This window comes from Aphis gossypii, chromosome 2, assembly GCF_020184175.1.
Source record: "Aphis gossypii isolate Hap1 chromosome 2, ASM2018417v2, whole genome shotgun sequence".
NCBI classification, from domain to species: Eukaryota; Metazoa; Arthropoda; class Insecta; order Hemiptera; family Aphididae; genus Aphis; species Aphis gossypii.
In genome coordinates, this window is record NC_065531.1 from 64,468,148 (window position 1) to 64,483,774 (window position 15,627).

The 15,627-nt window shown below is 27.7% G+C and overlaps 1 protein-coding gene across 3 annotated transcripts; it reads right to left on the reverse strand.

Moving 5' to 3' along the window:
* Positions 1–1,871: 1,871 nt before the first annotated feature.
* LOC114119116 (mediator of RNA polymerase II transcription subunit 12) lies at positions 1,872–15,175 on the reverse strand. 3 transcript variants are annotated; one of them, XM_027980591.2, is made up of 38 exons: positions 14,769–15,175; positions 14,398–14,697; positions 14,013–14,175; positions 13,773–13,948; positions 13,440–13,711; positions 13,284–13,371; positions 13,068–13,219; positions 12,815–12,909; positions 12,505–12,713; positions 12,163–12,430; positions 11,963–12,103; positions 11,767–11,882; positions 11,477–11,575; positions 11,244–11,396; positions 11,020–11,173; positions 10,808–10,954; positions 10,609–10,709; positions 10,005–10,134; positions 9,570–9,863; positions 9,319–9,501; positions 9,123–9,248; positions 8,736–8,810; positions 8,515–8,631; positions 8,116–8,428; positions 7,900–8,062; positions 7,740–7,835; positions 7,520–7,674; positions 6,926–7,023; positions 6,498–6,805; positions 6,240–6,433; positions 6,047–6,176; positions 5,596–5,991; positions 5,105–5,356; positions 4,118–4,491; positions 3,937–4,037; positions 3,816–3,880; positions 2,363–2,470; positions 1,872–2,257 (listed from the first exon to the last, which is right to left on the reverse strand). In XM_027980591.2, exons 1-38 carry the CDS (start codon positions 14,853–14,855, stop codon positions 2,084–2,086), a joined length of 6,573 nt encoding a protein of 2,190 aa, XP_027836392.2. In that variant the 5' UTR covers positions 14,856–15,175; the 3' UTR covers positions 1,872–2,083. The 3 variants fall into 3 exon arrangements, with proteins under 3 accessions (XP_027836392.2, XP_027836391.2, XP_027836393.2); XM_027980590.2 differs by having other exon boundaries at positions 13,284–13,383; XM_027980592.2 differs by having other exon boundaries at positions 5,105–5,332; positions 13,284–13,383; positions 14,769–15,174.
* Between the last annotated feature and the right edge of the window lie 452 nt (positions 15,176–15,627).

Sequence of the window (15,627 nt, forward strand, 5' to 3'; positions counted from 1 at the left end):
ATATTCAATATAAATTCCCAACTGTAATTTTAAACTATTTATAAAAAACAGTTATCTCTTCTATAGGTAATTAGATATTGGGTAAGTTATCACTACATAATTTAAAAATGGTAGTAATGTCATAATATTTTAAAAAATTATGGAATGAATAAGTATAATTAAACTTATATTTATTAATAATTACAATATATAAATTACGTAAACGAAATACGTATATTATATTACCTTACGAAATAATCAAATAGATTTGTTGGTTACTTTGAAATTGAGAATTTATAATTTTTTAATCGTTTTAAACCAAATCAATAGTATTTGAACTATCTTCTAATCACTGGTGAAGTGGTGAACCTGATTTAATAGAAGAAATAAAGCTCTAATGTAATATAAACAATATATTATTTAAAAATTTAATGCATTTTTTTATCTATTTATTTATTCTGTTCTTAGTAGTTTTGGGTACATAATCATATTATTTCCTTTTTTTTCTATTTTAATTTACTACATTTATTGTAGTTAAAAAAAAAAAAAATCACTATCTTACTAACTGATCTTGAAGAAGAAGCTTTAAATAGTATATTATCACTTACTTTATTTTAGTAGTTCATTGTTAGTCTATCAAATAAAGACTTATAATTAAATTGGGGATATGACATTGCTTTTAATGAATTTACTTATTTAAATAATTAATAAATATTGATACAATTAAGCTTTCAAGCATTTTGACTCATCGAATAACTTTTTATCAATATTTACAGATAAAAAACTAAACAATTATATATCCTGTATAGAAATAAGAATATTAAAATCATTTAGACTATTTAGAGAAAATATTATGTTTCTATAGTTGTTCCATTTTTTAATTACAATAAATAAATAAATTATAACAATTTTTTACTAATAAGTAGTATTTCTATACTTAAAATTAGTTATTTAAACGTGGAAGCATGAATTAGGTAAGTAGGCGCTCGAGTAGAACAAACAATTAACGAATAACATTGAAGGGGAAAGGTGAGGGTATCGCAGTATGCAATGTCATTGAAGTAAAATATTAATTTTTAATGCCATTTCGCCGACCGTTGAATTTGATCGTGTAAGCACGGGATGGCCGATGGCAACAATGACATCGATGACAAGATGTATTTGTAATCTTCAGTCCATTCACACAGATCTTGCATAAAGGATTCATAGTTGTAGCGTTGTACATATCCTTCACGCCAAAGTACGAATTGGATCATTAGATGTAGTCTGGTTGCTTCGTAAATTACATTTTTACATTTTAAATGTATTATCTATACAAAAGAGTACATTAAAATGAATGTTTTCTAAAAGTTATCGACGAAGACGTTTAAAACACAAGTGGTATATTAGCCCAATCATGCATCCAATTCTGATTAAATAATAACATTTTACAAAATCAAAAATATTTTGATAAGGAAGGCAACAGAAGATATTTGTGAAAGAAAATTGAATCATCAATCAAGAACATAATTTATGTACATAGGTATACAACATAAAATAATTTTATTTATAAGTTATAATAGGTACCTACTAGTTACTGCCTATCTACACTTACCCACTGGTTACTATAAAAAATTTCAATATACTTTTTGAGAATTAGTAATTTAAATAATATTAACGACACTAAGGTCATGTGACAAGGCTAGATAATGTTGTATTTTAGTATTTTATTTAATTTACTGATTTTCACCTCTTTATAGCTGTAACTACATTCTGTTTAGGAGTATAGTTATATACAACTGTACTGTTGATTTCTACAACTCAATCCAATCAATAGTTAATAAATATTTTATTATGCATGTATTAATAACCCACCCATCCATCCCATTTATTTGATTAAAAAACTAACTTCCTTTGAACTGACATTGATACAGTTTAATGTTCTTTAAATCAGCACATACATGTAAAAACCAAAATACAATGTAAAATAAACATAAATATTCATTTCTATAAAAATTAATTCATAACACTATACTAGTTATCGAAACAAATTAGATAAATGAAATTAAACATTACAACGCTTGTTAAAATAAAATTCACGATATTTTTTTACATATAATACAAACTAATAAGGTGGTGGTTGTAAACCATATGGATGTCCTTGTTGTGGTTGTTGAGGATTTTGCATTTGTCTTTGCATGTGATGTTGTTGTTGCTGTTGTTGTTGCTGTTGCTGCTGTTGTTGTTGCTGCTGTTGTTGCATAGCCATTATATGTCGAATACGTTGTTGACTGAATTGCTAAAATAAAAAAATTGAAAATGTTTACACTGTCTTACAGTCAAGTTGACAAACTAGACAAATTTTTACATTATAGAATTGATTTTTCTTCTTCACAATATTTACCTGATGGTATTGAGAATGTGGTGCTTGTTGATTCGGACCGGTTGGACGAGTGTATGGTGGTGCTGGATTCTGTGGGCCACTCATTGGATTCATTGGCACATTTTGATTCTATTAATTTTGATCATTGATAGAAAATTATATTTATTTTAAATAAAAATTTAAAAATTAAAATGTTATTTACAAAAAAATTATGTAAAATAAACACATTTAAAAACTTTTATATTTTTGTCATAAGTAATTTGTAACTCAACAATTACAAGTTTTCTTTCTTTTACGGATACTATACTATATTCTAATTAAGATTATAAACTTTTAATTCATATGAATAGATTATATTAAATTTTGAATTTAGGAAAAGAATGAAAAGATACTAAGGAAAAAAGAATAAACTTATAACAATGTAAACATGAAATTTTCAATTCTGGAAAAGCTTTGAGTTGATTAATTTTAGATTCTGAATGGAGTGATTAATGTATTGATTCTACAATGATGTATGTTTTTTTAAGTGTGTGTACACCATAATTTTTCAAAATAGCACCCCTATAAACAGCTCTAATCAAGATAAAGCTTCCGTGGAGCATGTGAACCCTAATAAAGACTGGTAGACAAACATCAAGAAAATTGGAAAGAGGAATCAATCAATCCTGACCTGATTAAAGAAACACTACCTGGACATTAACTACTTTACTGAGTCTGGAAAACAGTAAATCGCATACGGACAGGGACGGGCCCATACATGGGTAAATCTCGTAAAAATAGGTCATCGAGGAAAACCCAAGATGCGATTGTGGAGAACTACAGGACGACGAACATCTGCTGAAATGCACAAACGCACCATACAATATCCAAGATAAAGAAGATCTATTAAAACATTGACCAATCGAGAAATCGATTTTATAAACTATTGGTCGGAGATAGGTATATGAGTTTAGTTGATTACACGAGAAGAAGAAGAAGATTGTATGATTGCTGGCGGTCGGATGGCAGTTAATGTGTTAATGATATGGAAACTTTGTGGCCAAAAATGGGTAATATTATTAGTTATATAATTTAATAATTTATATTTTAAACAGTATTATGAATTTTATTATTATACAATTTTATTAAATGCTATCATTTATCTTCAAAATGAATAAATTATTGTAAATTTGTTCATTTTGCTTTGGTTTTTTTTTTGATTGTTCTTAATTCCCTGTTCTATTTGTTAGGTTTATTCCCTGTTCTTTTTTCTTGGTATTTTTAATAGATTACCTTAGATTCTATAAGAATAATGTTGAGTCAATGTGTATTTTACTTGTTATAATTGGGGACTAATAATATTGAACAATACAGTTCCAAACATTTAAAAAACCCATTCTAAGTGATTTGTGTATAAATTGTACACATTTTAGGGATAAATTGATGAATGGTAAAACCATAATAGATAACATTAATGTTTAATTTAAGTACTTACTTGCATGTATGGAGGTCTCATTCCAGGTTGTTGTCCTACATAACCTCCATAGTTTTGATTCATACCTAATAAATACAATGTTTAAAACTTAATTTTATAATATATTTTTATATGGGCTTACTTTGTTGCATATTGGAATACATTTGTGTTGGTTGCTGTGTTGGGTACATTTGTGGAGTATTTTGCTGAGGAGGCTGAATTGGTACATTATTTTGTCCTCTTCTAATGACACAAGTATATTATTATTATTAAAATAGAATAAAAATAATTTTATCTCAGTAAATAATTGAATAATAATTTACCTTATAAACTGTTGTCGAGGCATAGGTTGGAAATTGGGATTCATATTTGGTTGTTGTCCTGTTTGACCCATGTATTGGTTAGTGGGCAACCGCATACGAAGCATATGACTCAATGCTTGTTTAGAAGTATTTCCTGGACGATCAAATCTTGATCCAGGACCTTGGACAGGTGTTGGAGGCACTGGTTGAGGATAAAAGTTGGGACCTCCTTGTGGTGCTTGTTGACCATAACCTCCCCACTGAGGATTTTGAGTTGGAGTTGGCCCGGGAGCTGGTCCGGGAACTGGAACAGGACCAGCGCCAGGAACTGGACCAGGACCTGGTTGCATGGGAAACATACCTCCACTATACCCCATGTGCTGACCCTGTGAATTCTATTATAAGTATATAAAATTAATTAAAATTAAATTCAAGCATAAAAATAAGATAAACAGGGAGCTAAATTATTAACCACTGATTAGTATTAACTATTTATAATAATCATTAATTATCAAAACTAAAATGTGCATGTTTTATTATTAAATGGAAACATTAAAATAAGACTGGGATTTTGATGAACTAAAAAAACTAAAAACATGTCTAATAAAATATGCATTTATATTTAAAAAAACAATAATTCCATATTAATATTATCTAAATATAGTGTATAAGATTTAATATCTGTTGTACACAAAAAATATGAAGGATCAAATGTAGTTTAGTATCAATACTCATTTTGGATATTTATTAAATTTGTATCAAAACAAGTATAATATAGCTAACATTAGAAAAAAAATTCAAAGTTAATAGAAATCTTGTCATAGTTACAATATTCTTCTAAAAACTATTATAAGTTATTCAAATTGTTTATAGAATATTTTTAATACACATATAAGTTTTAAAAATAAATAATTAATATTACTATTGTGCTATTGCGAGCCATATTCTATTGATTATATGTATAATTTAAAAAGTTTTATAGTTATTAAATATTAATCATGTAGCTACCTGCATTTGTTGATGCATTGGAGGTCCTGGTCCCATTTGAGCATTGGGAGTCATAGGTGACATTGGTGGAGGTTGTTGTTGTTGTTTCTTACGCCTAGGATTAGGTGGTCCTCCTTGAGCTTTCATATTACGTTTAACACCTCTACCTGGTGATTCAGGTACTGAGGACGGTGTATCTGGGCGTCCTGGCCCTGAACCCATATTCATCCCAGAACCAACTCCTTTGATCTGATTACAATAAACACAAGGACACTACTTTACAAATGAATGTACTGTTCTTTTAAATTTCCCAGAAAAAATGTTAACTTAAAAGCCCCATATAATAGAAATTAAAACACTTCGTAAATAAAATATAAAAATAAATAAATTATAATAAATGATAATATCAAAAACTAATCACCAAAATGTTAACACATTCATTTTGATAAAAACATTAAAAGAGAATATTTAATTAATAATAAATAGGAATAGATTAAAAATCTAATACTTACAGGTTTTTCTTGGGGAGGTTCTAAATCCTCAGGAGGTAAAGGCAAAGGTTCTAAGAAATATGATGCAGACTTCACTAATGAATGTGTATGGAACTTGAGCATCCTATGGTTTTCTTCATACCATAATGGTTTTCGCTCAACGCGCACGGCACTAAACCATGACCATGATAATGGAGCTGGATTTTTATGTCCTTCTAATAAATCCCAAGCACTTACACGCTGTTTATCACATACTTTCAAACCTTGCTTATCATTAGAATCTAGGCCTGATGAAATCTTATTTCCTTTGATGTCAGTGCCAATTTGTTCACAAGTAATGATTTCACATTGCTGTTTGCCCAAAGGCAAAAGTTGTCTAACTTGTGAAATGGATAAAGAGTGTTTTTCTCCAACTTCCTAAAAATAATATTGATATGAATGATATTGATGTTAATTTTCTAAAATATTTTACTTTTTTTAATTTTTTTATTAAATTTTGGTAGTGTTTTCGATTTTCTTCTCCTTTTTCTGTTTGAGAATCAGTTACAAGTGTTGAATGTATTAAAGTAGCCAACATGTCTATTACTGTGTTGAACAATTTTCTACAACATAATATTAGAAATTATTATTAGGACGTGTTAAAAAAAAAAAAAAAAACAGCTTACGTGTTATTAGTCAAATCAATCACTGAATATGTCACTAGTTGCACAAAAAGAACTGCCCAATCAGTTGTCAAAGCAGTACTTCGCTGAATTGTATCAAACATGCCTCCTACTAAGCTGAATCTTAATGCAAGTGCGTCTTGTGCAGCATCAACTTCTTTATTGCTAGCACATCCTTCTTGAATTCCAAGACGTTCCTATTAAAAAATAATAGATAAAAAAACTTGTCAAGATTATTATCAAACTTATTGATTTGTTTACCTCCTTTGATAATACTAAATACTGAGACAACTGATTGTGTACAGATGAAAGTAAATTTTCCCGTTGGTCATCTTGTCCTTTAAGGCAACTAAGTACTAATGATAAAAATGGCTGATGATAAGCCAAAATAGCTGGTGGTGGAGGTACAGAATTAGTATTCTGAGATGGCCGAGGGTGAGGTGGAGTGCCTTTATTACTACTTCGACTACTACTACCACCTCCACTTACACCATGGGTAGTAATTGGAGTAACATTACCAGAATTGGTACCACCTAATCCAATCATATTTCCACTTTCTAATACTTGACCTTAAACCAAAAATATGCAAAATTAAATTCTAAGAAGAAAATTAATAATATAATTTAATTAAAATATGAGTAAATAATGTAGATTGTATATCAGCTTTTAAATTTAAAGTAATTATTTACCAGCTACTTTCAACACTCTTCCTTGAACTGCGCTAGGTAATTTAGAAATAAGTGGTGCTAATAACCACATTGAATGAGTTTTTTTAATGTTTTCACTCCTAAAATAATTTCAAAATAAACATAAGTAAGTAGTAATAAATTATTTGTTATTATTTCAATTCTCATAAATTCATGCCTTATAAAATGCTGGTTATTACTAATTATAATTAATAATTAAAAATTATATAAAAAAATATGATACAAGTATTATAATATACAACTATATTTTTTTGTAATAGCGTATATTATAAAATTTGGGATTCAGTTAAATTACTAAATTTAAGCTTATTTTATTTTTGATCTTTTCAATAAGTCTAAAATGAATAACAAAAACTCCTTATTATGTCACAAAAATCCCACATACAAATACCATCATAATATAAAGTTCCGTTATATCATTTTATTATGTATTTATGTCTAATGTACTTAATTTTCAAAAACTAATAATAAATATTAAATTATAATATTATATATTAAGCAGATTATTAATCTTTTTTTTTTTGAACAAAAAATTTAAAACATAAGATCTGATTATTAATAATACAAATTAATTACTTGTTTTGGGTATTCAAGTTATGTTGGAACATATCTATAGCAGCTTTAGCAACTATATCTAGCCATTGATTTAAATCAGGTGAATTTGGTGAAAATTGCTTAAACATAAGTTGCATTTCTAACCAAGACATTCTAAGAGTCCATTGATCAGAATTCTAAAATACAAATAATATTCAAAATTAATTACTAAGTACTAAGCATTATAAGAAAATATTATTACCTCTAAAATGTTAGTAATTATTGTTCTGGAATCTAAAGAAATATCAGATCCACTTGCTGTTTCTGGATAACATATCATATGCAGAAGTCTTTGAGCCTAATCATAAATTATTAAATTATTTTTAAAGTTAATAATAATTAAAAAAATATTATTTTCATACTTGTTTAGACGATAGCATACTATCCAAAAGCATATCTTGATGACATAATTCTTCAGGATTTTGCAGACAACGTTCTAATACCCATTCTTGACTACATATTTCTCTTAATACAAATTGCGCCAAGTCAGATAAACCAGGAGCTTGAGTGTCAGCATTTCCTAGACTATATTTTTTAGATTAGAATTAAGTAATAATACTATGATGATATTATAATACCCTCCTAATTCCATCAGTAAATGATCAGCTGAACCACCAAGAATATCAGATGTACCTAGAATATGGCTAATTGACAATTCGCTTGGCATCTTACTTGTACCACCAGGAGTACTAACTTGGCTCGAAGGTGATTTTTTTATTGATTGATTGGGACGTTGTGCTGTAGCATCACCAACTACTATAATAGCTTTTAATACAGCTAATAAAGGACCAACCCTTATATTATTATGAGCTGCAGCTAACAAATGTCTATCACAACTTTGTTTAATGCTGCAACTAGAATTTGAGTTTGATATAGGGTTTGGCGATGTACCTAAAATATAATTTCAGAAAATATTGAAATAATATTTAATTTCTATTTGAAATTTTTAGTTTTTTTTTTTTTATGCATTTACATACCAACTGAATAAAGACTGGGTTGAGGCACTTCAGTAGTTTTAAAGAGACGTAACAATAAATGACAAGTGAGTCTAGCCGATGCTTCTGCCTCAGGATCTGTATCTGCAGCTCCGTGTCCTTTAAACGTATAAACATATAAAATAATTAGTAAAAAATATGGTATAATTTGTTAAAGATAATAAAAGTACTGATACTTTAAAATATATTAATAAAATATTTACCTTCATTACTGACTGTCAAAAGAGATGGTAAAGCTACATGTACTACAAAATCTTCCAATGAAAAACAATGGCGGGCTAAAAATAAATAATATCACATTCAATTATTAATTAATTTTTAATGTTCTGTTGTAGATGTATAAAATCATAAAAATGTAAGATCATAATTTGACGCGATAGTTAAGATATCGAAAATTAAATGAAATAATTACACACGGTACGAGATTTGAACCCGTCACTCATGCGGCTAGAGCCCCAGCCTCATAACAATGAGACACTATGGTCATATTGTTTTAACCTCAATATTCTCCAATTTGGACTAGAGTAGAAATATGTATGGGTGAGAAGAGAAAGCAGGCTCTGGGGCTGTGTCAAATTTATGATACTTACCAACAAGAATAGAAGTAAATAATGCCAAAGAATTGTGTACAGTGATATCACTCATATCCACCCGCGATAAGACTTCTCCGAAAATAATAGGATTATTAGAAGAACAACACAAAGCCATCAATACTCCTGGAAAAATATTAATATTTATTATAATTAAAAAATGTAATCAAAATGTATAATAATAATTAGATATTACCTAGCCATTCAGATGCTAATGAACTACATGATGCTGTTAATTCTGCACTAAGTATAGCTAAATCATTTAAACGTTCAATATCTGAAGTTTCAGTTGCAACAGCTATTACAACATTACATACTAAACTGTATCGATTACTTTGGGATTCATTTAGTTGTCTGTGCCAACCAGGATCAATTTTACCTGTACAAAATAACCATATTATATTGATTAACTTTGTTTTAATAATATAAGAAAAAAAAAACACTAACATCCTCTTCTATAAGTCATTATTAAATCATTCATGTAACTAGAGTTCCAATTTCCATGTGTCATAGTAGATGGTTGAAGATTTGCATGAAGTGTCTGTCGTATTTTTGTGTATAAAGTATTAAATGGTTCAGCTCCAGGTAGGCGACCTTTTAAAAGCGGTGCAGCAGATATGTATAAATCATACAGATGAGAGAGAACACAACGTTCAACACTTAAACAATCTGCAGGATTTGATACATGTTTGACAACACGGTATAGATTTTCAAAAGCACCAACTACTTGTTCTTGATTTACTAAAAATAAATAATTAACAAAGTTATAATATAATATAATTTAACTCCACAGTATTTAGTTAGTAACTTATAATTAGTTCAATATTTCATAATATATAATAATAAAAATAAAAAATAAAAACTAAAAAACTTAATTCTCACATAAAAGGCAACAGTGATATCTACGCAACACTCCAACAATGTATAGCACTAAGGATGTTGTATAAATTCGTACTAAGGATGACCCTTTAGCAGCCAATTGTGCCTCAACATCTGGTATATCCATTAAAATCTATGTATGTAAAAATACAAGTATTAAATTATCTTAATTTCAATAAATAAATATAATAAGAAAATATCACTCTGAAATATAGAATAAATGTTAGAATTCAATGGTCTCAAACATGCAGCCCATGAGCCTTTTCAATAAGGCCAGCAATCAATATTTATTTCTTCAAACATTTTATTTATTTTATATTTACTATTTAGTATTTAAATGAGTAAAAAAAATAGGTATTTTTTCTTGCCAGCTGCTGACGTAACTATAAATGGCTCATTGGTGATTTGAGTTTGAGACCACTATATTAGATAAATATTTTTGAAACATCAATGTAATGCCCATTTTATTGAATTTATAATTAAATTCTCAAATATAAGCACAAAATTAATGTAGATATAAAATGCACAGTTGTAAAAGTTTACTAAAATTAATTAAATTATTATTTCTATAAATGTATAAATAAAGTATATTAGTAGCCATGTTTACCTGAATACAGACGTCAAGAAGTGTATTAACATTTAATGCTAACTCCATGAGATCAAATAAAAATGCTACATGTTCTTGAACTGGAAGATAATTTGAATTGCCTATTATAAACAATAATACAAAGATATTTTATTCTTTAATTACAATTAGTACACATACTAGTTTAAAACATTTATAAAAGACAAAACATAATTATTACCAGTTGCAAATGCATTTATTGCTTCAAGTACATTGAGGCTACATTGCCAAGTCACAACATGTTGGTCAAAATATGATAAATTTTGTACACGCGCTGTAGTTGCTTCAAAGTTGAATTCATTTCTAGAATGTTTCTTAACTTTTCCACCTATTATTGAAATTATAGAATTTAAAATTAAATATCATAATTTTTAAATAGTATTTAATACTTACCTTCTGCTATATCAATACTGAATTTCTTACTAAATAATTTACAAATATCTTTACTAATACGCTTAATAGTGTGTCTTGCATCATCTCTCATTTTACCAAAACCATACAACAATACATGCCTTTGATTACAATCATGGCTTGTGGTTTCTTCATCCTAGGTATTAAATTAAAAAATGTATGTATTATTAATAAAAAATATTTATTTTATTTTTTGACAAATTTACCAATGGTAAAGGAAAATGTGTGGCATATAATAAATGTCGAGATGGTCTGCATTTATACATATTATCATTTGTATTTGTAGATGGATCATTTGATTCCAATCCTCCAATTGACGAACCAGCAAATGGTTCAACTTTTGGAGAATCAGGTGCGTCCTTAAACATTTTTAAAAATGAAAAAAAATTATTCGTTAAGTCTATAGTTTATAAAAATATATAAGATTAATAATCAATACCATTGAATTCTGTTGTTCCTCTTTTATATGCTGAAGTAATTTATCAAGATCATCATCTATTTTACTATCATCATAATCCATATGTCGACTATGATGTTCCTAAAAATTTAGAAACTTAAAATTTAGATAGATAACAAACACAAAGAGCATATTTTATACATTTAATTGAATGAATTTTAACTAAAATTATTGAAAATTTTAGTAAACATAAGTATTATTGTACAAGATATTCAACATATCTATAACAACTTATTAGATTTAATTACCCAAAGTTAAAAAATCTTACTTACTGGAACATTTGGTTTTAAATCAAAAAGATTGTCATCTTCCATATGAACTTGTGCTTGAGATGGTCCAGCACCCGAAGGTGTATCTGCTGGCTTATTGCTTCCTGGTTGACATATTCCTAAGATGGTAATATATATTAAACAAATGTTTTAAATGTTAACTAATTACTTTACTATATTCAATGAATTTAAATATTACCAATGTTATTGGTTGATTGCAAATCTCCTCTTGATATTAACGTACACATGTACGCATCATGTGAAAATACATCATTTCGTATAAGTTCAGTAAATAAATGTACTAAATTTGTAAAAGTTGTACGACTTGTACTTGTATTATCTAAAATCACCATAATATGAGTTTAAAATTCTTTTATACTTTATAAATTAAATTCATACCAAGTACTGGTGCATCATGATCAAGAAAATGCATTAAAAGTGGTTGAAAAAGAGGTAGAGTTGCTGGTGTTGAAACAATAGAATCTTTATCTTCACTAGGGCCGCCGGGTACAACTTCTACAGATGAATCACTTTCACGACCAGTGATTTCAGCTTGGCGTTTATCTAATAATTTAGCTACAGCCATACCACGATGTTCACCTCGTCTTAAATTACTTAGAGCCCATTCACATAAGACTTTCACAACAATTTGATCTTGTTCAACATTCTGTTCAATATAATAAAATTAGTACAATAAGTGTAATATATAAAATAATATTAAGTAGTAAGTACTATATTTACATATTCAGATCTATTATCTTTTAAAGTTTCATTTTCTGTAGGCATAGAAATATTCCCAACAGCAAGAAGTGGATTAGAATTATCTTTAGAATTTGGTGGTAAAAATATTTTATTATAAAGTGTATCTAAAGAATTATTTTGATCAATTCGTTCAAAACTGTGACGATCTAATGCATCCAAAACATTTAAAATTTTTATTGTTTTTGCTCCTGAATAATAATAAAAAAAAAAAAAACAAAAATATTAATCAATCATTTAAATTAAAAACAATTATTTATAAACAGTTAATGTATTTTTTAAATTTATGTACCAATTGATGATTTATGAAATTTATCCAAGCACCATCTACCTTCAGCTGCTTGGCTTCTTATCTTAACAATTTCTTCTGCTTGTTTGAGTTGTTTTCTATAGATAAAACAAAAATATTTAAAATACTCCTCATAATTATATCAATTGATAATAAAAACTTAAATTCAATATTTTCCAAAAACATTCTTTGTAACGCTAAGTCTAAAAATCTATATATTATAATGAACCTTCTATAAATCAATAAAAACTCATACCTTAATAGAATATTATTTGTTCTCTGTGGCATAGGTAAGACTACTGGTGAACAAGGAAGATAATCTAAAGGTGATCCATTTAGAACAAATGGAAGTTTGCCACCACCTGAATGATTCCATATAAGAGATGTAGGACATTCTAATAAAATTACCTAAAACAAAAGTATTGTACAACTACTGTGCAAAGTATAATTTTTAAGTTTCTTCATTACATACTTGAATTATACAGCTAAGAGGAAGTAAAATATCTCTATGATGAGGACAAGACATCATATCATTCAAGGTAGATGCAGCATTAGTAGCACTAGAAGAATTGCTAAAATACATTTTTATTAAAATTGTATATAAATTGTATAAACTTTAGTATAATACCTTGGAACACTATTATTTGAAGCTCCTTTTGAAGTAGGACTCTGTGGTGGATTCAAGTCGATTACTGAATTACATATTGAATTTAATTTACGAGAACAAAAGTAAACTAATTTTCGACTAAGAAGTTCAGATTGACAAAATTCTGAACAATACTGTAAAGCTAAAGGACTTAATACTTTTAATAAACCATCTTCACTGTTAGATGATGACTTATAACGTTCAAGCATATCTAAAATCCATTGAAGAACTTCTTGCCGATCTAGTAGTCCTTCCTAAAAAAAATAATATATTTATCAAAACATATCATAAAAATAAAATATGAGTATAATTTACTTGATACATATATTTAATGAGTGTTGTACAATAATTCCATTGTTTAAGTGAAACTTTTTGCTCTTCGCTCATTGATAAATAATGTGATGAACTCATTGACAAATTTGTGTTTTGATAATAATCTTGAAGTTTAGTTAATTGTTCTTTAGTAAACTTTAATAATGTACTCGTCCATTCTAAATTGATTATTATAAGATATTGTAATAAAATTAGATATAAAGCTGAATAAAAATTACTTACCAAGTGTAGGATCGGGCAATTGACGTTTAGATTTAATTTTTGCTTCAGACACAGCAATTGTATATGCAGAACTTAATTTTATAAACCATGTAGCACGAATTAATGGGACATTATATTCACATAATAACATAAATATTTCTTCTTTCTTGTTAAAATTGGGAGCCTACAAATTTATTAGTCATACAATGTTATTTTGAATATACATCAAACATAATTAAATATTTATATACATGAACATAAAAAATGAACACACAAATGAATTAAAGTAAATATTTTTTGTTATGTACTTTATAACCTGGAAATAGTATTGCAGTGTATATTAGTTGTTAACATATCTAACTATTTTTTTTTAATTATATAATTAAAATATACATAAGATACTTGCCTTTTTGGAAAGTATATTTAACGGTTTAAATCCAGCTAAATCTTTAAACCAAGCTTCAACAGTAGTCTTTGATCGGGCAGTAGCAGGCCAAAAATTATCTTTGGGATTTATTTGTAACCTTTTACGTCCAGTATCCACAAGGGTATTAAGTTCTTCTTTTTTATTAATAATTGCATTGAAGAACGCACCAATTTTAGAAGCTGTAATATTATAATTACGAGCTGTTCCATGTTGATGTTCATCTGATATAGTAAGTGATGTTGTGAACCCATGTTTTACATTAATAGTTGTTAATTCGTCCTAATAACATTATTAAATAAAATATATCAATTATTTAAATAGTTTTTATTTTTTATTATAATTAAAACTACCTCTTTTTGTTTGGGTTCTTGTGGATAAACATCAGGTGGACCAAGACGAGGCCTCTTTAATGGGCGCTTCTCATATGAAAAACCCATAATGTATGTTTATAACGTCATAAACACATAATTTGTCTATGTTACCTAATGCTAGGTACTGTTACATTTATTATAATATCACAAAATTGTGAAACAAAATTAACCTACATAATAACTTTGCTTGTTACTAAATAATAATATGTACTACTAGATTATCAAAACGAAAGTACATAATAAATTTACCAATCTATTGGTTTAATAATTCAAATACAAAACATACACAGTAAAACATAAAAATGACATAATTAAAACAAAAATCAAAAGAAAAAAAATGATTTACTCAATAGTAGGTAGTTCAATAATTATTGTTTACGGTATTTTGTTATTATGATAAAGTGAAATGTAGACTGTAGAGCATAATAATATTATCATATACAAGACAGTGTATAAGCTTTGATATAACTTCAGGATACGGGGGACCCGCGTAATAATCAGGAAGATCCGATCCATAGTCCATACAACAACATAACAAATACAGTGTTGCCAAGTTTGTAAATTGTAATCTTATCAAAAAGTTCGCATTTTTCGCTCAAATGACAAAAAGTAAACATTAGCTCTCTATTAAATACCACGGTTTAAGATATACAAGGTATAAAAGGTATATCTTAAACCGTGTTAAATACTAAATAGTAAATACCGTTCAATCGTTCAAAAGACAAAAAGCTTTTTTTATATCTCACAGCTTGTACTACGTCTTGTAGAGTTCCAATTTCGAAGTCGTACTTTATTATTAATTAATTATTATTATTTATTAGACGTACTTTATGTTTTT